Raw genomic sequence first — 25,423 nt, 5'->3', positions numbered from 1 at the left:
GTTATGTTGGGTTTTATTTTTGTGAACTTACATTTCTTCAGTGAAAAGTTATTTATAAATATCTTTTCTGTTTTAGAATAGCCATCATATTTTCCTTAAACTTGGAGAACATGTTCTAATTTGCACACGCTCATAACAGAAGAAAAGTAGTAAGTGGACAACCACATTTATTTGTCCTACTTTTGCTCTAAAAACAAGATTTCATATCTACAAACACGTTAATTCTGTTGATCCACTCCTTGAAGCTAGGATATTTTGAGTACTACGCATAACAAAAACTTTAATTTTATCTTAGTTTCTCATAGTTAAAATACCCCATGACTAGAACATCCAGACACCCTCCCATTATATTTTGAAGAAGAATCAGTAATAAACATCTTAATTTGCATAGTAGTCGCAGCTCCATATTCCCAAGGTCCCTCACCTCTCCATTTGTCCATGGAACGACAGGAGGTAATTCTAAGCTTAAAATTTACATAAAAGATAGAAGGAAAAATAAATTTTTTACCTTTAGAGTAGTCAAAATGATTTGTTCCGCAATAGTCTTCAACCATGGCAGGAATCAATAAAAAAGTATATGGAATAAGAAAAGGAAATTCACGATGCTATATATAGTTATAATTGTAGTTCTATTTGTTAATAAGCATCATTCTTTTTTCAAGTTGAAAATTCAAAGGTTCCTCATAATTGTTTAATGTCCATTTGGGTGTTTCATAAGTTACTACTGGTTTCAGAATGATTATTCAATAAATCACATTTTGAAATGGTTAGTGTGCATTAATCATCATGAGTATATTAACCAATACAACTTCAAGATGAAAGTTCTTCCAATTATCCCTCTATACAAACTCTGCAACAATTAAGGTATTAACTAATACTATTATCAATTATCATTGCGCAGATTAGACCTCCTGTGATGTCTGTGCCACAATTTGGTGGGTGGGACCAAAATGAACCAGGAGCTATCGACTATACAGTGATGTTCACTCAAGCTCGTGAAAACAAAAAGCATCAAAAGGCCAATCTGATTGAAATAAGAAGGAAAAGTTTTGGGAGTGAAAGGGACTTTGTTAATTCCAATCATGGTCGAGCCCCTCGTCATCATGTTCGCAGTCATACTCATTCTCATGCTCATGAGGATCATGTTGTCATGGTAAGACTATTTTCTTTCTTCAGTTTCAGTTACAAAATTATTTATGTTTATTGCTTCAAATTTCATGGTAGGAGTTTCAACTTGTCACAAAACAATACCTTTTTCTGAGTAACTACTCTCCCATATCTAGAGTCTAATTAAGTAATACAATTTCTAATTCATTTGTTGGTTATTATCTTGCAGGGGAAAAAGAGGATTCTAACCTACATAAATTGTTGTATTAGGCCTACCATAGCCGCTACTTGATTTTCAAATCAATGGCATTCTATTAAAGCACTATGGATCCATGACATCTAACATGTTTATGTAGATCAGACAAGTTTGATAGAAACCTTACCAACAACTTCCATAGCTAGTCCGAGTGTGCTACATATTGTACAATATCTTATTATAGCTACTGTCTCTTTTTCTCTGAGAGCTTTAGACTATTAGCAATGTACATAAATGAGCGGAAAAGGTAATATGAATCATATCAATTATCTATTGTAATATACGTATGATGCTTTCCAGAGGAGGTATATACGTATTTTACTTTATTTAAACAACAAATTGGATTAACATACGTATTTGTTCCTCCCCTTGTAAAATGTTGAAATTTGACTAAAAGGATAAACCTTTAATGCTTGATTTGGCTCAATTTACTGGGGCTTGAAGGAAATTTAGATAAATAAAAAAAATCCTTTTTGCCCATTCCATCGAACATATAACTAAAAGGGTAACATTTTTATATATCTCCAAGTACCAAAAGCAACCTTCAATTCATTATTTTTCTAGACAACTCATCTTCTTGCAGCAGTCACTTTAATTTTTCCCTTGAAAGAAACACTTTGAATATTGATATTACATGACGAGGCTTCAATTATTGAATTACATACAAACAAGAACATGTTGAATAGAGAACACTAACAAGCCAAAAAGAACACAACATGAACAGATCAAATAATAAGTGCCGATACTTAAAGCCTAGAGGGTAATGAACAGAGAGAAAGAGAATGATATACTAAGGGGGAAATGTCACAATTAGCATACTAGCAAGTTTTTAAGAATAATTAATTGTTCTCATCGATAGCCAACAAAATAAATTATAAATGAATAATCTTTCCAATGTTGTAATGAATTCTAACCATCTAATGTTACACATATACAAAATTGTTGTACCAAATGCAAAACCAAAGTGCCTTACCTAATTCAAACTCAATATATACAGCAACATATATGAATAAGTTTCTTTAATTGAATAGAACTGTATCTCCCAAGATCGTATTCCATAATCTACCACTTATACCTAACTATCTATGAACATTCAGACTTGACAGTAGAAAAAATTATTTCCAAAAAAATAAAAATAAAAAACAAATACTTTAAGTGAAACTCCCACATATTATGTCAAAAGTCCAGAGAGAACCGAAGAGATATTGGAGAAAATCTATATAAACCAAAACAAAGGAGATTTGTGCCGTACTCATACTTTCACTGAGCAGTCAAATAACTCAATCCTTAGATGAATCAGATTACAGTTAAACCAGCACCTTTCCTAATAGAGCCAAATCTTGGAGCTAAAACATTTTTTCATATCATATAAAAAATATGAATATCTAAAATTTTAAAAGACACAAAAACTGCTTATAAGAAAATTTAAAAACATAAAATGAAAAAAAAAAAACTCACCTTTGATTTTGGTGAGAAAAAGGATTCACCTGAGAATGAGAAGTCTGTTCCGGATAAAATACACAAACTTCTCATTCTCACCATATTAAAGAAAGAAAAGAAAAAAAAGTTTAACTTTTGTTAACCGAAGTGTTCGGAAGCACAATCCATTATTGGATCGCCATTGCAACTTTCTGTTTTTTATTCTTTTCAGCAGCTATCCAAACAAAACAGGTTCCTCGTTGACTGAGTGTGTCAGGTCGGAACAGTGAGTAGAGAATAAGCTATGCAGTTCAATATCACATCACAATTCCTTCATATCTTCTCTCTTACCTTCTTCCTTATCATTACCTCTTCACTTTCACAATCCAACCAGGTTCACTTCTCTATCTTATCTTCTTTTTCCTACATATTTCAATTATTCAATATCAATGTACAAAATTTAATCAGAATAGATATGGTTTTTTAGTTATTGGAAAAGTCAACAAACTTATCCTACATACAAAAATTGTAAGTGAATGTCAGTGTAGAGTCCGTTACAACTGATTTACTAATTCTCTTATGTGTTGACCTATGCTCACCTAATTTACTTACCCCGTTCTGCGTTTTCCAAGAGTTAGAGCTTCGATTCTTAACTGTTTTAAGTAGCTATGATCATTAGTACTGAGCTGAGATTTTCATTTCCACTAGTTCTATGTTTAATTCATGTTTGTCCTTTTCGAGTGATTCAGTTTTGTGATGCTGGGACTGAAATTCCATCATCCAAGTTGTTGATCAAGGGAGGCACGGTTGTGAATGGTCACCACCAACAGATGGCTGATGTTTACGTGGAAGATGGCATCATTGTTGCAGTTAATCCTAACTTCAGGGTATTTGATGAATTGAAATCCCCTAGCAGTAGCAGTGCTTAATTTGCTTTCTAACACCTTGCGCTTTTTGTTACTTTCTGCTTATGATTCATTTCCATTCCCAGGTTGGAGATGATGTCACTGTCATTGATGCCACCGGCAAATATGTCTTGCCAGGTTTCAACCTATTCAATTAATTCATCACCTATTATTGTTAAATTAAATTAGAATGCGTGAGTTGTTATAAACTCTTTGATATCTATCTTCGATTCTTAAGATTAAAAAAAAAAGATTAAATTAGAATGTGTGGATAGTTACATTTTTTATCCTATTGTCTGAATCTCAAATTTTAAGATAGCATCGGACCACCCTATATCGGGCTATTGCCGGATCTTCACAAATGTCCAATTTTGTAAACTTCATGTTACATTGACTAACAATATGACAAAAATAGTATATACATATATAAGTAGGGAGCAACCCATTGCCATGTATGCTAATTTAAAAATCATAAGTGGAATGATTTCTAATTGGTAAGCAACGTAAAAAGTGCATGAAAAATTAAATTATTATAGTCCTCGTCGTCATCATTATTATTGTTGTTATTATGTTCCCGAAGGACTCTATGAATGGTCCTTTTGTTAACTGACCAGGGGGCATTGATCCTCACACCCATCTAGATATGGATGTTGGTTTTACTGCAACGGTTGATGACTTCTTCAGTGGTCAGGCAGCAGCATTGGCTGGTGGGACAACAATGCATATTGACTTCGTTATACCACTTAATGGGAGTTTGACAGCTGGTTTTGATGACTATGAAAAGAAGGCAAAGAAGTCTTGCATGGATTATGGTTTTCATATGGCTATTACCAAATGGGATGAAACTGTTTCCAGAGAAATGGAGCTCATGGTTAAGGAGAAAGGTTGTTATTTTATTATTTCCTTGATGCATTTTTGATAATTTGGTTGATTGGGTGGTACATCTATGTTTTGTAATTGCAGGGATCAACTCTTTTAAGTTTTTCATGGCATACAAAGGAATTCTTATGATCAATGATGAGCTTCTTCTGAAAGGATTTAAAAAATGCAAGTCTCTTGGTGCCGTAGCCATGGTCCATGCGGAAAATGGAGATGCTGTGTATGAAGGGCAACAGAAAATGATAGAACTTGGAATAACTGGTCCTGAAGGGCATGCTCTTTCAAGGCCTGCAGTGGTAAAGAATTTGCAGAATAAGGGAATGAAAATGATTGAACATTTTTTGTTTCTTTTCTTCTTCTTCATTGTCTGACCAACCTATAGCATATGTGAATGTGATTTGTACTCCTATGTTTAAAATTTCCCTTTTCAACTTAGGCTCCTGGCATAGTGCATTGGATTTAGGTGCTGGCTGTACTTGAGCCAAATTAACTAATTTAAGTTGCTACTATCAATTTTTGTTTACTTGTGAGACCACCCTAGTTTGGCATTTGTTGTGTTCAGCTTTCATTTGTTATGATAAACTCATTAACCACGTTTAGCCAGCATTTGATCATCTTGATCACTGGTTTTGTCCTCTTATATCTTGTGATTACTGCAAAGTTTAAATGTCTGTCTGTGTGATTGATAGGACATTCTTCCATTTGACTTTGTTATCTGTGTAGTTGGAAGGAGAGGCAACTGCTCGTGCCATTCGTTTAGCAGATTTTGTGAATACTCCTTTATATGTGGTTCATGTAATGAGCATTGATGCAATGGAAGAAATTGCAAAAGCCCGGAAATCAGGTTCTTTAATATTTCTAGTGTTAGTCTCAATTTTTATTAATGTATGCATTCATTAAGAGAAAGTACATGATTTATAGCATATAAAATTAGAAATCCTTTTGAAGCAAAACTAATACTTTTGCAATCTTTTTTGAGAGAGAATTGCAAAAGGAAGACATTTCACTTGAATTTATAACTTGAGAGCAATTTATCAATCCACTCTTGAGTTTTACTGTTGTCTCTACTCTATCATAGAGTGTAGAAACAGAGGGCAACTCAAGTCACTTGAACTTAATTGAGAGTCTGAGACTTAATTCTGATTCATGTCTTGTGATTTTATTTTATTTTACTGTTCACAGTTACTTATGTACCCTTTTTCTCTGTATTTTCTACTCATGACAATAGCCTCCTGAGGAAGATTCTATTTTTGATATACAAAGAGACTTGCCTAGCTGCTTTTTTTTTTCTATCTCCTTGTTTTGTACTTCTATGATTTGGAGGAGAACTTATCCTCTCCCTGGTGTACTTTCCCTCTTTCCATACAGTCCTGGAAAAAATTCACTGATGGACTGAATCTCAATATATGAAGATGAACAAAAGGATCTTTATACATTTCCACTGTGATATTTTAATTTTTAAGTGTTATTGTTCCTTGATCACTTTGTTTTTGTAATAGTAAGGTAACCTGTTCTTGTGCTGCAGGACAAAGGGTAATTGGAGAGCCGATTGCCTCTGGGTTAGCCCTTGATGAATCCTGGCTTTGGCATCCTGACTTTGACATTGCAGCAAAGCAAGTGCCTTCACTTGTTTCAACGTTTTTTTTATTGTTGTTCTTTTATTGCCTTGAATTTTAAGAACATACAAGCCTTGTTCATTCTCATGTTTCAGGTATGTCATGAGCCCCCCTATTAGGAAACGAGGACATGATAAGGCCCTTCAAGCTGCCCTTTCAACAGGAGTTTTGCAGGTTTCACATTATGATTCAGGCTTATGTTCAATAAACAATTTAAAGATGATAGTTTGAATTTCTTAGGATAGTCTCAGCTGTGAAATACATCCTAGCATTTTCAATTATTTCTGATCAATATTCCCTCAGCGGCTCAGCTCAATTTTATTGGTTTTACTTAGATTGTTTATTTGACCAAAGGATACCTTTTAAAATTTGCAGCTGGTAGGAACTGATCATTGTGCCTTTAATTCCACCCAAAAAGCTCGTGGAATCGATGACTTCCGTAAAATGCCTAATGGTGTCAATGGTAATCACGTGAAAGTCTTGGACATTTGTGGCCTAAATACATTCTTGCTGATTTTGAAATGTTTTCATACTGATATACATTGCAAACTGTAGGTATTGAAGAAAGAATGCATTTGGTATGGGATATCATGGTGGTAAGATGTCAATTTCCAGCTTAGCACTCCCTTACTTTCAGGTTGGGGTAAAATGGTGAACAGGATAACCTTATTGCTAGAACTTATGGTTTATATATTTATGTCACAGGAATCTGGCCAAATATCTGTCACTGACTATGTCCGGATAACAAGCACTGAATGGTATATTTTCAGTTAATCAAAGTGAAAATTATCTTTCAGTTCTTATGACTATAAAGGAAAACTGTTTGGTAAAGATGCCAAAAACCAAAAGTATAACTGTATAACTGATGCTTTTTGTTTCTACAATCATTTCAGTGCTAAAATCTTCAATATATATCCAAGGAAAGGAGCTATTCTCCCAGGATCTGATGCAGATATTATCATCCTTAATCCAAATTCGAGCTTTGAGATGAGTGCAAAGTCCCACCACTCCAGACTGGACACAAATGTCTATGAGGGAAGAAGAGGAAAGGTACTGGTTTAATTATAATCTATTCCTTATGCCTTGTTTGTGTCCTATGGTTCTGTTCAACATGTGGTTGTTTGTATATTGTTCAACAATTGAAGCCTTGGCATGCAATATCAAGATTCAGAGTCTTTTTTTTCTCTCTCTAATTTTTCTCAGGGAAAAATTGAAGTGACTATTGTGGGAGGAAGAGTTGTTTGGGAAAATAATGAACTAAAGGTCACTCCTGGAACTGGGAGATACATCCAAATGCCACCGTATAGTTATCTGTTTGATGGACTGGACAAAAAGGATGCCATTTATCTAAATTCCCTTCAGGCCCCAGTAAAGAGAGCCAAAGCCAGCACTTAGAAAATTTCTGATATCCTTTCTAGTCAAATTTCAACATTTGATAGAGTGGAAAAACAAAGATGTTAATCCAGTTCTGTGCAAATAAAGAAAAATATGTATATTCTAATAAATATATTTCGTATTACCTTTTCCACTAATGTACATGCAATTGCATAGATTCTGATAGCATCCAATTTCTGTTTTATAACTTTCTACTTTGTTATGACATAGAATCTCTCTTGCATGCACCTGGTTATATCTCATCATTTTTTGAAGCTGGTTTCATTGTTTAATGAAATGTTTGAAAGTTAGCATTGGTTATAGAGCTATTTTTATCAAGGCATATAATTTAAGATGTAAAGATAATTGCATTTGGCATTTTTTCATAGTTGTTTTTTTATTATGTTGATAATAATTAACATAATTTATATATATATATATATATATATATATATATATATATATATATAACAAATATAGTTATTCATAAATTTGTCAGCAATATATTCTTATTATACAAAAATATTTGTAAATTTTATATGAAAAACATTTCATGAATTTTGAAAATAGTTTAACCAAAAAAATTTTAATATTTTTATTTTCTGAAAACGAAATATAAATTTTCAAACCAAATGTTTTTTTTTATGTTTAACTAATCATTTGGTTTTTACAGTTTGTCTCACCTTTGCATTTTAGTCTCTATATCTAGGTATTTTATATTTCAATCCTTATATAATTCTTTTTATGTTTTAATCTCTATTGTTAATTTTTTACCATGTAAAACTGTTATAAAATAAGGTACAAGGACTAAAAGTTTAAAACATAGCTAATATACGGATTAAAATAAAGACTTTTTAGAAATAAGTCAGACAAAATTTGAGCTAATTTGTAATTTTCATCTCTTTTTAATTTTAAATTTATAATTTTGGTCATTATATTATTTACAATAATTTTGATATTTCTTCCAATTGATGATAAATTGATCATTTAAAATCAAATATTAACTTTGATATGATATATTAATTTTATATAAATTGTTGACATAATATTTATGTAAAAAAATATTAAATAAAATGAAAAATATCATTATAAGAATTGAACTCATATCTTTTATCCATAAATAAATTTCTATATATCATAAGTTCTTATATATTTCTTTTAATTTTTTTTCACATAAATATCATTTCACTAGCTATATAACATCAATATCAATATATCACATTAAAATTAACATTTGATTTTAGATACTTAATTAAAAACGGATGGGTCAAATTTATTTATTTTACAAAATTTAAAAACTAAATATCTTGATTTTAAAAAATAAAAAATAGAGAAGTAAAATTACAATTTAATCCAAAATTTATTAGTACAGAACCAATTTTCTAAATTGTAAAAACTTGAAAAAAAAATTCAAAAGAAAAGGTTTTTACGATACGACTACAAACAGCGCAAAACCCTCGAGCTCAGGGGATTTGGCGCCGTTTGACTCTGTAGTGGAAGCACGTTTGGGATGGAGCCGGCATTGTTATTAGGGTTGGAAGAAGAGGCGAAGGTGGTGGTTACAGAATCATCATCATTATCATCGTCATCAAGCGCACATAGATTAGTCCCTTGGTTGAATTGGGATGAGTGGCTCTTCGTTAAACACGCTCTCTTCTCCGATTCCCCTCACTCTGTTTCCTCTGCTCTCAAACGAGTAACTTTCTTAACCATTCAAATTCATAATATGGATAGTACTGCAACTGCAATCCTAACCTAACCATATTTTCTGCGCTTTCAGATATCTGCTTGGCGAAGTCGAGGTTCCTTGCCAGTTCTCATCGAAGTCACTGCTTCCATCATCGAAATTCAACTCAAAGACCCCTTTTTCAGGTAACCCTAACTCCTTTCCGTACTTTCGTGTGTATGTATTTATTAATTAAAACAATGTAATGTATACCACCAAGCTTGTGGATCAACTGGCGTAACTGGCGTGAAATTGTTCCAACTTAACCAGAGGTCTCGGGTTTAGGTCCCGGGTATGCAGCTGCGTCAAATACTTGGAGGGAGAGCTTTGCTGCCCATAGTGGTCCTACCCGGTTCAAACAGGATTGCCTCCAGTGGGAGAGGATACCTGTGGTCTAGAAAATATATGTAATGTATTAATTAAAGCAGTGTATGTTTGTATGTAAATTAAAGCAATTTTGTTTGATTTAATTGTAGACAGGATGAATCAAATGACGCTTCTCTTTCGGAGGAGATGCTTGCTATGCTGTATTGCATGGCTATCATGAGGTCTGCTCAGTGCTCACTATATGTTTCCTTTTTTATGCTTTTTTTTTCTTCCATTAATATTTATTTTTTGAATTTTTCTCTTCGGTATTTAATTGTTTTACTTTTTGAAGGCTTGTGAATGGTGTTGTTGAGAAGACACGCAAGAAAGAAGTGACGTCAATAGCAGTGGCAGCCGATGCGATTGGTATTCCGCGCATGCTGATTGATATTCGCCACGGTGAACAAGTTTCCTTTGACTCTTGTTAGTTATTGTTTTTGTTTTGCTGCTGACTGATAGAATGGGACACCATCTTCATTAGTAGTAAAAGAAGTTCACATAGTTGCTTATTTTATTATGTTTAGAGTGCCCTGCTTTTTGTCTTACTTATTGCTGTAATTGCAGAGGGATCACATCGTGAGCTTCCGTCACTTAAGATTGTTCGTAGTGCTTCTGTTAAGGTACATATGACTCATTTCGGTTTTTTGATCATCTGTCTCAACAATCTTTATGCTTTTTTGTGATTAAGTTCTTAGCAAGTGTGTGTGGTCCTTGGTTGGGGTTACATTCTTAGCATTCAGGAAATTATTGGACTGAATTTTTCTTTCCCAAAGTCTGTGTAACATTTTTTAATATATGAAATATAAATCATGTTTCTCTGTTAATGGTATCAAAGGACAGAGTACATGCATGGTAGTCACTGAAATCTATGCCATTTTGCAACAGTTATTAATCACTGTTTGTGATAACTTTTAGATTACTCTCGTACTGTCGTACATTCGTTTTTTGTTCTGATGAAATTTCAGTTTGTTGTTAAAATGTATCTGGAAAGAAAAATGGAAAGCATCCTGGTTTTCTTTTGTGGATTTAGCTATTTGAATATGGGCAATTTCTTCATAACTTCTTGACATGTATGGCTATTCCTGTCACACTTGAGTATGTTTAACCCACTTCCCACACTCATCTGATGTTTTACTAATATTTTCAGGCACTTGATTGGTTAAAATCTTATTATTGGGAACCTCAGAGCAAAGCCATTCCTTTTCATGGTGAAGGAATAGCAAATGTCAAGAAAGAAATTAAGTCTAAGATTCGTGAACTAGCTATCTGCTTGAAAGTCAATGGGAGTGCCCAGTCTAGTTCTTCACTACTAAAAGCAAAACGTCTGTAAGCTTTGTTCATTTTGATCCTATTGTGACTTTAATCATTGTCTTACACTTGCTTATTTTATGTCAAATACCTTCCTTCCACCTATTCATTAAGTTCTATTTTGTGTTTTCCTATTTTCTGTTATATTTATGTACATGAAACTTGTGCACGTGGGAAAGCATGTAATTTAATGTTAAAATCCCAATTTGAAAATTTGATGGTTGGAAATCCTTTGGCCCATTATATTGTGGAGCCTGTATTCTGTCTTTAGGTTGCACATTATTGGCCTTTTGGATCTAGTTTTTTTTTTTCTTGATAAAATAATTAGGCCTCCTTTCATCCTAGTCTCCACTCTCTAATATGCTGATCCAATTCCTCCCCCCATCAGAAATAAGAAATATTTTTAAAAAATTGAAGAAACAATGGTGTCCATGCTTCTTTTTCTTCTTTTTCAGAATATGATATACTTTGCATGTAGTTGATGATTGAATTGTACTTTTTTTTGTGTATTGCTATATAATCACATTTTATCCCCCGTCCCTGACAAAATAAGAAAAAGGAAATAAAAAACTGTATACCAACTTATATTTCCGCCTGTGGCTTATTTTATCTTTTCCCATTCACCCCTCTTAACATGAGAACCATACTTTACTTTGAATATAAGGATGAATTTATGTAGTATATAGTAATGGTAACACATGCCAAGTCATTTTTCAATTATTAATAGATGTAGAGTTAATGGTGTAGTATCCTATTCAGATATATTCAAGTCTAGACAGTATGGGTTATTTTGTTGGTAAGATGATTTTCAACTGCATGTTTTTCCTACAATTCTTATGTTGTGTTTTTTCTCTTTTAAAGGGGTCAAGCATAGTGAATTGCTTTTTGGGCGTAATAAGCTCTTGTCTCTTATAGTTAGCAAGAGTCAAACACCACGAACTGGAGGTATTGTATTGTTTGTATTTCTTAATACAATAAAACTTGTTGTGTTTGTTTAGTATACCTTTGTGTGTGTGCGCACACGTGTGTGTAAAAGGGAGAGGGTGTGTAGAGGGAAGAGTGGCAAGGCATCCTTTAAAAGAGAAGTAAATTGTGTCTAAAGGCTACATAACAAAAAATAAAAGAGAAAAGAAAGGATGCAACACCAATTGTGTCTACTTAACCTCTCTTACAGGATACTGTTGTTTTCTTGGCCACTTTGTGGGTTTAAATCACAGGTTGGTTTGTGGGAGTTCCTTTGTTGATTATGCTAAGAGATTGGTTCACTTGTTTAGTGGGTGTTCTTTCTTTCTTTATTGTCGTTGTTCTGCTTTAAGAGGATTCCTGGCCATTTCATATTTTTTTGTTTCTATTTTTTCTCATAGTGAATTTTTTTCTTTCATAAAAATGCAAGTGTTGGGTTTCCTTAAAGCTGATTGACCAAATAAATGAGAGATTCCTAATATATGAGATATTGGATATTTTTATTTTACTCTGAAAAATAAGTGAAACTGAAATAATTTGTTGTAGAGTATCTTCAGTTTAAATAATGTTTCAGGGTATTCATGTACTAATTACTAGTGAATCATGATACTTTCAGGATCTAAGAAACAAATTACAAAGATCTTGAAATATGTTCTTCAGTTATATTCCTCCTTTTCCTCAGAGATTGTTTCTGTGTTATTGGAGTATTTGTTGAAAGCTTTAAGTTCCTCAGAGTTGGAAGAGAATGCAGATGGTGCTTCGATTGGTCTAACCACTCAAAATGTTTTGGCCGATTGGAAGCTTATCATACTCAAGTTGTGCAATAAGGAACCAGAATTACTTCTGAACCTTCTTAAGGAAATCCTTGATATGATTGAGACTCAGGAAGATATGAAGTATAAAGAAGGTTGGTAGCAATTCTTTCCTTCTACATTATCCCTTCTCATTATGTATAGTTTCTGGTTGAAATTTAATATCTGTTTTGGGGTATTTGGGATGTATCTTTCTTGTGTGCTTTTGTCATTTGATGCCCCATTTATTTACTCATTAAATGCCAGATACATTCTAGGGCCTTAAATGCACTACTAATGGAAATTCTTTTCCGATTGAATTCCTTTTAATATTGCTTCTGCCTTGAGCTAACGTGAAGTCAGATATTGAGTTTTAAAATTATTGTCCTTCATTTTGGTTTGGGATTATTTTATGTCACGTGACTTTAGCACGCTAGGTTTCTTCATTATTGTTCTCATAGTGTGTTTTCTTTTTTAATTTTGGTAGATAACCCAAATATGGGGGTTTCACACTCGAGGACAGAGTTTCGGCTTTCTTCTTTGTTTGCATGGCTTGTTGGAATTCTCAGTAAAGATCCTTCTGCAACAGCAATTATGCCAAAAAGAGTTTTGCATGAACTTCTTCGTAGATGTCTCCTTGTATCACAACTTTGCAACAAGCAGCTCCTGGATTCAGCACTTCAGCTTGCAGAGCTGATGAATGACAGCTACTTGATGGAGAAAGTTCAAAAGTTCTCTCTTATTAGTTTGTCCAATTTAGAGAGTGCAGATGATGAAAGCCCTTTATTGACTTCAAAGAACATTTTCCAATTTGAGGAATCCATGCTTGAAGCCGCTAAAAAGCTAGAGTTAGTTAAACAACAGATAATGAAAAATAAAAAACTAATGGCAATGGATTGTGACACTAAAAAATCACAGACTTGGACTTTGGCAAAATCATGGAACCCGTGTCCAATTGGCATGTTGCCCCGTGCTGTTGGGTCATCTGGTTGTCTTCCTGTTCTTAACATTGTTGATGGTGAAAAACAGAATCAAGTATCGCCTTGTTGTCTTCCTGTTGTTGACATTATCGATGATGAAAAACAGAATCGAGTATCAGAAAAGGAAGAGAATTGGAAATTGACCCCACATGGTGCCAAGAGAGATGCCACTTTAGACCTTCTTCAACTTGATAATTCAACTGTCAAGAAGATGAGGGAGACCAAAGAATTTGGTGAATTAAACAATGAATTGCCATTGCAAGGGGAGAAAGGATGTCTCGTGGTAGGTGGAGTTTGGAAGAAACTTACAGAAGAAGAGCTACTAGTCATTGAGTCTTCTGTAAGGATTTTAGTTTAATTTATACTTTACTGCTTAGTTCTTGTCAAGATTTAATTCATGTTAGTTATTTTTATGCTTATTTGTTTGATTTATTTTAGAAGGTATGGTACCTATAAGATACAGGTGCCTGGCCTTAAAATATGCAATTCCACAAACATAAGAGAATCCTGTAGCTTAATTACCTGAACCACATTCATGCAATAAGAATTTCATTCTACATTCTTTTGCCCTTGCTCCAATTTCATTTGTGCTGAGTTCATTCGCAATAGATTGGAATTGGTCGCCAATGCTGTATTGTGGTAGAGAAAAGTTCAGCAGGGGCGACCTGAGAACACATGAACTGAGTCACAAAAGGTCACAAGCAAATATGCTTGTATTTTGAATCTGTTTCATGTGGTCTCAGGACGACCCTGTAGAATTCCTCTACCTCCGCATATTTTGGAAATGTCTTCGCCTAAAGTGGAACATTGAACTTTGAATGATGTTTTATCAATGTGATGAGTTTATCCAATTTGATTCAGTGGATATATAGCCTTTGCAAGCGAGGTACTTCTAGGCTTATTAGATGTACTACACCGAAGTACTTGTATTAGAAATGAAGGGATCTCTGTTCCGTTAAGAGTACAACTTTGTACTACTGGTTTTAACACAAATCTAAGACGCTATGTAGCAGTACAACTTCCCGTTGCTAACACGTCAATGCTTAATACAAATATCGATGCACTTTGTCAAAAAACCAAGGTTGAATCGTAACAAAAAAAATATTTAGCCAAAAAAAGGTGTAATTTGATTTCAAATATTGGTTGTAGTTTAGGTACGCAAGAATATAAATTTACTTTCCATAAAGTAAGCGTTTGTTTCAACAGGAACTAACTAGTTAATATATTATATTACACAGATAATCTAAATATAGACAAAATTTAAAAAGTAAATGAAAAATATTTAAAATTATAAATGATATATGCATAATTAATTCAGGTAAAAGTTAAGAAATATATCTTAAAATAATAATAAAAAACCTTGTTACGAAACATGTATAATTTATTTGAAAGAAGAAAAACCTTGTTATGAAATCATATATATAAAGGTAATGGATAATTGTTATGCAAACTTAGTTTGTACATTTAAATTACATGACAATTATCTAATTTTTTTTTAATGTTTTTTTTGACTTAAAAAGATAAGAATTGTTGTCTTTAAAAATTCACCTAATTTCACTATAAAAATCTGCACCAAAGATCATTTTTCACCTTCAGGTGTTTGTTTTTTCTTATCTCTTAGCATTTTGTTATGTTTTTCTATCCTTTGTTACGATTGAAGTTTATATTTCTATACTATTACTCCAAAAAATATTTAGTTTTAATCATTGATTAACTCAAAATTTAATATATACAAACTCTTAGTAAAGTATGAATTCGACACTCTATTTTACTGTTTTAATATTATTTTGACAAATTGATATGTTTGTAAAAAATTTAATGATAATACACTATTAGATTATTTTAATCTAAAGAGTGAGCACTTTATGTTAATACACAAGGTGTAGATAGAAAGGAAAACGAAGAATATAATCAATACATAAAAAGGAAAGGATCTTAATATATTATCATTCATTTTTTATGAACTGTATTCACTTTTTCTCTCTAATGTTGTTTCAGAAAAAAAAATGTACGGAAGGAAAAAAGGAGTCAAGTGTTTTATCCAGTCTCCAAATGGTGTAGCCCATAAAGTATTTATCTGTTATAAACTGTTAAATATAAAATTAAAAACGTACAAAAATCAAAACCTTAGCATCGGAGCTAAATTCGAACAATTGATAATCACGAGGAATTGAATGGCATGCCTACTTTGCATTGCAAAAATGCATTACGGCATTACTTTGACTGTCACGAGGAAAAAAATAAAGGCAGCAAAGGGTACCTAATAAGTTGCTAAAGATTAGAGAACAAAATGTATGCATGCAGACATGGAAGAGAGTGAAAGGTTGGAAAGGCCTTTGAAATTGCCCTTTCCATTTACTTTTAAATACACGACCATGGCTGAATTTTTCTAATGCTATTTGCTTCTGCACACTGCTTGACCTAAATTGTTGTCTTTCCTAGGTAGAAAGAATGACATGCTCCTCTCTCTTTGCATTTTGTCTTTCAATAGCTCCTCTCTCCACTATCCATCACTTTTTCACCTTTTGTATATCCTCTAAATAACAAAGTTCTTCAGAGAAAAAGAGAAAGGAAAATGCTTGGTGTGTTGATTAGTGCTTCTGACAATTATTTGGTCATATTCTAAACCAAAACCACTTTCATTAAAGAACAATAATATTGTAAACAATGTTAATCTTAGTTCCATCTTATTTTTATTACATTACCGCCTTACACCAATTTTATCATCATTTTTACGTGAAGAATGTAATAACTATGTGCATACAATGTAATTAAAAAAATAAAACAGTAAAATAAAAAGAATAATGATATATAATCAATCACATAGTATTTTCCAGTGGATAATTATCCAACGTAAAGAAGGTTATGCACGATAAAATAATAGTTTATATACATGGGACCTAATTATAATGGGAAAAGAGAGAGATATATAGTAGTGTGAACGTAACACCACTGACGAGACAAATGCATGAGAGGTAATGATGCCAAAATCCAAGTAATAGGAACAATTACTTTACATATAAATGGTTGATAGACTAAAGCTTGCTTGCATTGTCCTTCGCATGTGAATTTTCATCATTTGGCTGAGATGGGGTGGTGAATTCTTCATGTATTGATGAGGCACTCCTTAGCAGGAAGCACATACATATTATTCATTTAACTTTATTAAGGTAGAAACAACAACTCATAACCCCTCCCCACTAAGATTTTCTTTTCAAAAAAATAATAGTTTCTCGTCCACTAAGGATGAGGATAAGTAAAACCGGTGGAGTATGTATTGACACATTATTTTTCATTTCTATTTTATTATGAATATTCTATTATCTGCACTTCTTGCGAATGGTTAATTACCTTAGTAACTTCACCAGAAAAGAAAATTGATTATTCAAAATTTCATAATATCAAAGAATATATAACTCGAAGCCTCTTAACTATACTGTAAACTACTAATCTTTATTCTTTTAGTTCCTTAATTTTGTTACAACAAAGGGAAAAAAAATGGATGTAACTTCCTCAGCAAACGTTTGATTTCATCGTCCACATCATAAATAACTTAAAATCATTAGTTTCTAATTTGTCTTGTTTATTAACTGAAAATTTGAAAAAATAATGAAGCTGAGTTCAGTAGAATTAATTATGCATGTGTCTACAAGTACAAATACTATACTGATGCAAACGAGCCTGTTCAACAAATCATATTTTGGGCAAATATACTTCAAAGGTTTTTTATGCATTAAGTTGATGGTTATAGCTAGTTACCATTTTTCTTTGTAGGGATTTGTTTATTCCCTCCGTTAAAAGTCAGTTGTTGGTGCATGTTATAAGTGGTTCAATTCCTCAAGTATATATATATATATATATATATATATATATAAAATGTTTGGAGAGACAATATTCACGTCGGTGACTTTTACACCTTGAAGGAATTAGTCTATGACTATATTTTGGAGAGATATTCTCGGTGTAAAATAACAAACAAAAAAGTATGGTTGTTGGTCTTCAAAACTCTTCAACTTTCAAAGAACATATATTTAAGAAGAGCCACAGTTTCTGTTCTTCAAATTTCAAAGGAGAAATCATGCAATTGGTGTTAACTTTTACAAAAACCACTAAGCTTTCAAACCTTCCCTTTTTGTTAATTAATCCAATAATAGTCGCTTTTGGAGGCATCTTCTTTTCTATTTTAATTTTTTAAAATTTAATTAGTTACCACATGCTGATCTTCACATGTTATGCATTTAGATTTGTGCATGATACATAAAAGACAAAACTCTCTCTCTTTCTCTCTAAAAAGGCATGCAGTGGGTCACATGGATGGAGATAGATCATGTGATGCAACAACATATATTGCCCATTTTTACTGGAAACTGTAGGTGTTGGTAATATTAACTTGGAATAGAATCTTCTCGTTATTGAGATTTCTATTTGGACCTTTCAGATTCTTAGCAGTGTGATGCAGAGATTTTAGAGGCTTCCTAGCTATACTTTGACCACCAAACAGTATGCAAAAATTCATTCAAGACTCAAAAGAGATGCTAAAATGAGAAGATGGAGCTAGCTAGCTAAAGTGTGCCACTTAATTTCAACACATACATTTTCAAAGCAAAAGTGAGAAAGAAGAGAAGAGTGTGAAGAGAAAGAAATTAGCAAACTAGAAAGAAAGTGATGAATGTGACCCCTCCAACAATGGAATCTAGAGCTAGAAGGTTGTGCACAACATCATTTTCTTCCTTCTCTAATGTAATTAGGCATAGCATTGAAAATTTAAATATATATACCTTATCTATAGTCAAATGCCAGAAGATTCACTTATATAATAATTGTGCAGTGTATATATAAATACATTATTCCATGATTGATGACTAGAAGGAGCTACATCTTCTATATGTCTAGGTCACGGGTGTGCTTTGGATTGTACAAAAATGAATAAAGGTCAGAATGTTCTACCTTGAAAACTAGGTACAAAGCACTTTGAGTGTTTACAATTACTATATAATAGTCTTATTAATTTCTATTATATGTTCTATAGTTATGTACAGGAGGCAAACTTTGACATATAGCTGTAGTGGGAAAAGATTTAAAATGGTGATCCTCGTGATCACAACCCAACAGTGATCCCCACAAATATCCCTATAAAAGAAGAAAAGGTATTTCTTCAGAAAATAAAGGGCGGGATACACATGATAGCTGGAAAAAAAGAAAAACTACTACCACATAATTCTTCAACAGTGTTTATCTTTTCTGGTTTCTGAGACACTACTTTTCTCAAGCTGGAAATCAAAAAGTCATGATTTGGGTGATCTAAGAAAGTTTCTATCCCATCAATCCTTATTAGTACTTTATTTGAATGAGATTGTTGAAGCATGGATGAGATTAAACCAACAAGAACAGTACTACTGAGCATCACTTATGTGTAAATGATAATCTTGAGTTCTTGCTAGATATGAATATTTGATTATGAAAACTAAAAAATAGTGTTATATGCATACAATTAGTTTCATATAACTTTTAGTGTTATTTTATTATAGCTGAGTTTATCTTCTTTTTTCTATCTATAATGTAGAGTTATAAATGTGGTTCAACATTCAAGTAACATATGAAAAAGATTAATCATTATTCAAAAATAAAATGGCTTGTTAATTTCCATATAGTCATGTACTTTCTTCTAGGTATTCATTTTGGATGGAAATTTGACAAAGGTATCATTCAGGGGAACTTGTATATATGATTAAAATTTAATACAAAACAAATCAGTCCAATTAAAAAAATAATTCTCTATTGCAGATGCCAAAAAGCATGAGGAGTTGAGAATATCTCCTCTTTTATTGGACAAAAAAATATGTAGCAAAGCAGGCTTTGGTTCTAGTTTCCAAGTAAAGACGAGGGTGGAGGAGAGGGAGGGACCAACAAATTGAACAACTTCTGACATTCATATATAATAGTGGGCAAATGAATACACATAAAAGTAAGTATTTTCTTTTTAAGTTTGAGGACTATCGCAACCTTCCAAGTTTCAGTTCCACACAATAGTATGTGTATACAGAAACAAATACTTAAAATATCACCTTTTAATTTAATTATTGTTCTAGGAATTTGCGGAGGACGTGAGATCTTTGTATCCGTAAAAAATCACTGCATTATGCAGTCTTTACATTTTTTTTAACTTTCAAACTCAAATGAAAATGATCTAACAACCCCATCTCAGTACATTTTAAGTTTTGATTAATATACCCCCATACACCTCTCCAAACTTTGGAGAATATCCTATAAAAGGTAAATATTCATGAAAGTGTGGCACAGTAATAAATTAGTTTTAAAAAGATGAAAAATTTAAATTTAATCTTTGAATGAAAAAAAGTGTAAAAGATTAGTCGAATAAATTAATATGACAAATTGATTTCTAAAATTTACAATTTAATATAAAATTGATTCTAAAAAATACAACTTATTATTAAATTGATCCTAAAACATTATAACTTAATAATAAATTATCTCACAAATTTTGTTACATTTTTTCACATTTAAAACCTAAATTTAATTATTTTATCTTTTAAGAATCAATCTATCACTCTCTTACACTTTTTAGGAAGAATATAAGTATTTACCCCTATAAAAATATATCCCCCTGTTTTTCCTCCAAAATAAAATAGAAAGTAGCTCACATCTCTAGAGGCATCACAACCCATCACTATTGCATCCGAAAGAACAATCAATAGCTAATTAATAGCTCATTGAATCTTATCATATATCTTATCCTAGAAAAATACATTGTTTTTACTGACATGGTCATATGCTTCTTAAAGTTAGTAAACAACAGACATAATAGACGGGGTCGGACAAAGAATAGTTATTCAAGTAATATGTCATATGTTTCTGTTTCAAAAAGTTGTAAGATTATAAGAGTAATGATGCATGCATATCTGCTTAGTGTATATACTTAATTAACAATTTTAATTTTTTTCATTTTCTTTTCTTATCATATAATATTAACTATTATATTTACTTTTCTCTCTTTTTTCTCTAACTATTTAATTAGTTGTCTAGTAGCACATAAGTGTCCATGCATCATTTTTCAAATTATAATATGATAGAGAGTGAGAGAGGTTCTTTAAAAGTTGGTGGTGTGCAAAAAGTGAATGAAGATGAGAGTACCATATCAAAGCATAATATTGGAAGCAGCTAGCAGCACTCTTGAGTAATTCAGTGATGGCTTTCACACTAGACAGGTGTGAAGATAGCATGGTGTTCACTATGGAGTCTCACAAGTCAGTGCCTGCTCCCTTTCTGACAAAGACATACCAACTTGTTGATGACCCTCACACTGACCACATTGTGTCTTGGGGTGATGATGAAACTACATTTGTTGTGAGGAGGCCCCCAGAGTTTGCTAGAGATCTTCTTCCCAACTATTTCAAGCACAATAACTTCTCAAGCTTTGTTAGGCAGCTAAATACCTATGTGAGAATCCATCTCTTCTATATATATAACTTTTTTTGTTCTGATCTATCCTTCATTATTGTTTTTGTGCTACACTTCTTGACAGAGTTATAGCCTAATCATATTACTAATTCAGAAGAGTTAGGAAAAGGAATCCTCTGTAGTATAAAAACTTGAAAAGTATTTTCCTTCACTATTTGAACCATAAGGCTAACTTATGATTACCTAGCTAGCTACACAAGCTTCATGATTGACTCATGTTTGTAAAACAGCATACACACACACACATATATATATACCTTTCCTTTTCTTTTTTTTCTCAGGGATTCAAGAAGGTAGCTGCTGATAGGTGGGAGTTTGCAAATGAATACTTCAGAAAAGGAGCAAAGCACCTTCTATGTGAAATCCACAGGAGGAAAACCCCTCACCACTATCAACAACACTACCACATGCATGACCAACCACCACAGCTTCTTCAGCCAGATGAAAACATGTGTTGGATTGATGCTCCTCCATTACCATCTCCTAAGCCAGGCACTGACATCTTAGCAGCACTTTCTGAGGACAACCAAAGACTGAGGAGAAAGAACTTCATGCTCTTATCAGAACTCACTCACATGAAGAACCTATACAATGACATCATATACTTCATCCAAAACCATGTAAGTCCTGCTGCTTCCTATGATGAACAAAGAAGCAGAAGTGCTATTCTGAAGATGGTGGAATTGGATTCATCACCAAATGTTATAAGACCAACTAAGAGCCGTATTATGGAGAAGTCTTTGGTGACTAATTCTAGTGATGAGCCTAATAATAGTTCTGTGAAGCTCTTTGGTGTTCCTCTTTGTGGCAAAAAGAGATTGCACCCAGGTAACCTTGTTCAACAAGAATAGTACTTGATAGTCTTAGAAGAACTTCACATGATGATTATTAGCTTATTGTATTGGATAGATCTTATTCATGATTTTGTTGACATTTGAAGAGAAGCATTGTATAGAAGAGGCTTGTATTCAGATTAATTAACTAGACTGTTGTTTCCTTGGAATTTTCTATTAGAAGAAGCAGTTGTTTGCTTATTTTGGAGTTAAAAATAAAATAGCTAGCTAATTATTTACCTTTTTTGTCATCATTGTTGTTTTTAGTTTCTCTACATTTTCTTCTTTCTTTTGAATAAGTCTTGGTACTTGATTAAAAAAAATTACTATAATAACAACCACCAACATGTTAAGGTTGCTGCCCCTTTTATGTAACATGTTACATTATTAATTTAGCGGGGAACCAATTCTAACACTTCCATGAAGAAAGGATCCAAAGTAGTGACCACAAAATGACAACTAATCATACCAATACTTCAATGCTGATTTTATAGTACGCTCCTCTGATAGAAAAGAAAAGACATTTGAACCGGGGAAATGATTAAAAATGGACGACAATATTTTTCCACTTTGATTTTGAAGTGTAATTTTTGAGACATGTGTATATGAAGATGAGGATAAAGTGAAAGATCAAATAATTATATAAAGTAATATTATTTTTATAACATCTTCTCACAACATCTTTTATATATAAGAAAAGAAATAAAAAAACGAAAAAGAATAATATATTGAGTAAATAATATACGTATTGATCATCTAAAATATATTTTATTATTATTCAATCTTAAATTATAATATATAATAAGTTTGTTGTTTTTTATAATAGTTAATAAATTAAAATTTATATAATGATATTTTCTAATTAATTGCCAGTATAAAATTTTACAATAATTATGTATAAAAATTAAAATCTTTCACGAAAAATAAATAAATTAAACTCTAATTCTAACATATTTAAGTATTTAACGATATAATGCTATTTAAATTTTCTTATGTTTAAAAAAAATTGTTTGAACCCGACTTCCTTCATTGGGGTGCATTTGTATCTTGGAATCTTAACGGGGGGCAATACTTCTTTCAACCGTTGTAAACAGTGTATGGCTTGTCAAGTAGCAAAGTTAGTCTCTTAATTTGCAAATATATATATATACACACACGTGGATTGCTAATTTATTCACATGCTAAAATATGTTAACACTCTACACTAATATTTATGGATAAATATATTGATAATTTCTTTGTTTTAGACAAATTTTTTTATGAATAATATATTCATCTCATTATATATATATATAACACCCACAACTAGTGTTTGATGACTTGCGCAATTTTTACGTATTTACATCTGTATATAATTACACTGAGAGTGAGAACGGCTTTGTATTGCTAATATTTTAAACTCAAGTAATTATATGTATTTCATTCCCCAAACCAAATAAATATATCCTTCATCAGGCAAGCGAATCAAATAAAGAGAAAAGAAAACCAGAAGAGTGTGAGATATATTAAAAAAGGTACTGTGTGGTGATTCGAATTTAACACTTGAAAACATAAAAGTATTTGCAAATGCTTATCATAACATCCGCAGTAGCTCACCTGGTTAAATTCTCATACTGAATTTTCGAGTTCGAATCTGTGGAGTAATTTTGTAGATTCTTTTTTTTTTCTTCTTTTGACAACTACGTCTAAAACTTAGTATTAAGGCTATTTTTTTCAAATAAAAATCTGGGATTAGCTCATATTGGTTAATTGGCTTAACCCTCTCGCTGGAGAAAAAAAAAAAAAGAAAATATAAAGAAGCCTTTTGAATTCGTTAAAAAAACATTGTGTGCGACTACCAAGTTAGAACCCACAATTAAATTTATAAATAAACTACCTTTAAAATAAAATGCGTTAACTCATTCGATTCTTTAAAATTCATCAGAATTTTTTTAAGATCGTCTGCGTCTTCAATAGGAAAATTTTTCTAATGCAAATTTAGTCTGCTTATGAGTTATTTATATTTTAGATAAAATATTTTTTATGACTAATTTATGCTGACTTGTCTAAAATTTAAAAAAAAAATAAAAAAGGCAAGAATATTTAAAAATAGATTTTAAAAAACTATGAAATAGAGAAATACTAGATAGGATGCAAGAAGAAATTTGAAGGAGAATTTTTTTTATTATATAGAAAATTATATTAACAATTTTTTTAATTTATATATTATTAAAAATCTAAAATTAATTTAAATGTCTACAATACATAACTTATTTATTAATAACAATTAATAGAAGATAATTGAATATGAATACTTTTCAAATACAACTATAAAATTAATTTTGATAATATTGTTCTCTTAAAGTCAAAGAAGTTTGTATAAACAAATGAATTACATAACAAAACTCAAATTATTTTTTTTTATCAAAATAACTTATAGATAATTCCATCATAATCACTTTTATGAAGATCAATAATTTTACATCATATATAAAAAATTATTGAAAACAAAATTAAGTAAATGAGTGAAAGAAATGTAAATTTAATAACATATATTTAAATCATTAACAGTCAGTATAATAATATATTAGCCTGTTAAATTTGATAAGATATCACATTCATTATTTGATAAAACAATTAGAAACATATTTTTATTGTATAAAAAGGAGATGCAAAAAAATTACACAACCAAAACATATTTTTATTTTAGATTTTATATGTGGAAATATGTTTCTATTGAATATTTTTATGTACCTCTATATTATATCGTAGAACGTGTTTTCATTATAGTATAAGAGGTGTATACAAAATATTCAACTGAAACATGTTTTCATTGCTAAATTCAAAATAAAAACATGTTTTTATTGTATAATTTGTTTGCACCTCTTACACTACACGTTTCTGTTATGAATTTTGTACGCAATCATATAATAGAATCATGATTTTGTGAGAATGACACTTTTGGAATAGCAATGGGAGTGAGATCAATAGTAACTCCAATATGAGAATCTCCATGTCCTACATTGAATGTATCTAAGAATCTCCATCAAGACTTGTTTGTGCAATGCTTAAATTTTGAAGTCATTGTTGTCCAAGCCTAGAAATTATGAAAGTTTGGTATTCAACTTCACTTCTCTACCTCTAAAAAAAAATAAAAACTTTACTTCTCTTGATTAATGCTAAGGGTCTCTTTTTCATACACCTCACAATGTCATCTTACACCCCCTTTTTACTACGAAAAGTTTTATCCAGAATGAAGGTTTTACATTCTGAATTATCTAATTTGGAATTTACAAGGGGTGTAAGCTGAGATTGTTGGGGTGCAGAAAGACTGGAAGAAGAGGGCAATGCTAAGCCATTGCTTGAGAACCAATGCTAAGATTGTTGGGGTGTAGAATGAAGGTTTTAGATATTCAAATTTTGGTTGTTATTTCCTGCACCT

The 25,423-nt window shown here is 31.7% G+C and overlaps 4 protein-coding genes across 5 annotated transcripts; all 4 read left to right on the top strand.

The window, feature by feature from the left end:
- The first annotated feature begins 309 nt into the window (after nucleotides 1–309).
- On the top strand, nucleotides 310–1,713 carry LOC114372081. Its single transcript, XM_028329473.1, has 3 exons — nucleotides 310–453; nucleotides 902–1,153; nucleotides 1,337–1,713. Exons 1-3 carry the CDS (start codon nucleotides 439–441, stop codon nucleotides 1,397–1,399), a joined length of 330 nt encoding a protein of 109 aa, XP_028185274.1. The 5' UTR covers nucleotides 310–438; the 3' UTR covers nucleotides 1,400–1,713.
- A 1,201-nt stretch (nucleotides 1,714–2,914) lies between these two features.
- Nucleotides 2,915–7,786, top strand: LOC114401193 (dihydropyrimidinase-like). The gene is made up of 13 exons (XM_028363657.1): nucleotides 2,915–3,176; nucleotides 3,532–3,669; nucleotides 3,774–3,825; nucleotides 4,302–4,571; nucleotides 4,651–4,862; nucleotides 5,290–5,410; nucleotides 6,092–6,179; nucleotides 6,278–6,356; nucleotides 6,558–6,645; nucleotides 6,738–6,778; nucleotides 6,888–6,940; nucleotides 7,076–7,232; nucleotides 7,386–7,786. The coding sequence occupies exons 1-13, from the start codon at nucleotides 3,087–3,089 to the stop codon at nucleotides 7,575–7,577; spliced, it is 1,581 nt and encodes a 526-aa protein (XP_028219458.1). The 5' UTR covers nucleotides 2,915–3,086; the 3' UTR covers nucleotides 7,578–7,786.
- A 1,185-nt stretch (nucleotides 7,787–8,971) lies between these two features.
- Nucleotides 8,972–14,269, top strand: LOC114401183. Of its 2 annotated transcripts, XM_028363635.1 has the most exons (9): nucleotides 8,972–9,252; nucleotides 9,337–9,428; nucleotides 9,759–9,830; nucleotides 9,941–10,047; nucleotides 10,213–10,268; nucleotides 10,796–10,970; nucleotides 11,818–11,901; nucleotides 12,536–12,826; nucleotides 13,198–14,269. In XM_028363635.1, the coding sequence occupies exons 1-9, from the start codon at nucleotides 9,067–9,069 to the stop codon at nucleotides 14,046–14,048; spliced, it is 1,914 nt and encodes a 637-aa protein (XP_028219436.1). In that variant the 5' UTR covers nucleotides 8,972–9,066; the 3' UTR covers nucleotides 14,049–14,269. The 2 variants fall into 2 exon arrangements, with proteins under 2 accessions (XP_028219436.1, XP_028219446.1); XM_028363645.1 differs by lacking the exon at nucleotides 11,818–11,901 and having other exon boundaries at nucleotides 9,052–9,252; nucleotides 13,198–14,048.
- Nucleotides 14,270–20,760: 6,491 nt separating this feature from the next.
- On the top strand, nucleotides 20,761–22,241 carry LOC114401175 (heat stress transcription factor B-4b-like). The gene is made up of 2 exons (XM_028363623.1): nucleotides 20,761–21,148; nucleotides 21,451–22,241. Exons 1-2 carry the CDS (start codon nucleotides 20,897–20,899, stop codon nucleotides 22,018–22,020), a joined length of 822 nt encoding a protein of 273 aa, XP_028219424.1. The 5' UTR covers nucleotides 20,761–20,896; the 3' UTR covers nucleotides 22,021–22,241.
- The last annotated feature ends 3,182 nt before the right edge of the window (nucleotides 22,242–25,423 follow it).

Source organism: Glycine soja, chromosome 2 (assembly GCF_004193775.1).
Source record: "Glycine soja cultivar W05 chromosome 2, ASM419377v2, whole genome shotgun sequence".
In the NCBI taxonomy this organism is placed as follows: Eukaryota; Viridiplantae; Streptophyta; class Magnoliopsida; order Fabales; family Fabaceae; genus Glycine; species Glycine soja.
The sequence above is the reverse complement of the archived record's forward strand: the minus strand, read 5'-3'. Positions and strand labels throughout refer to the sequence as shown.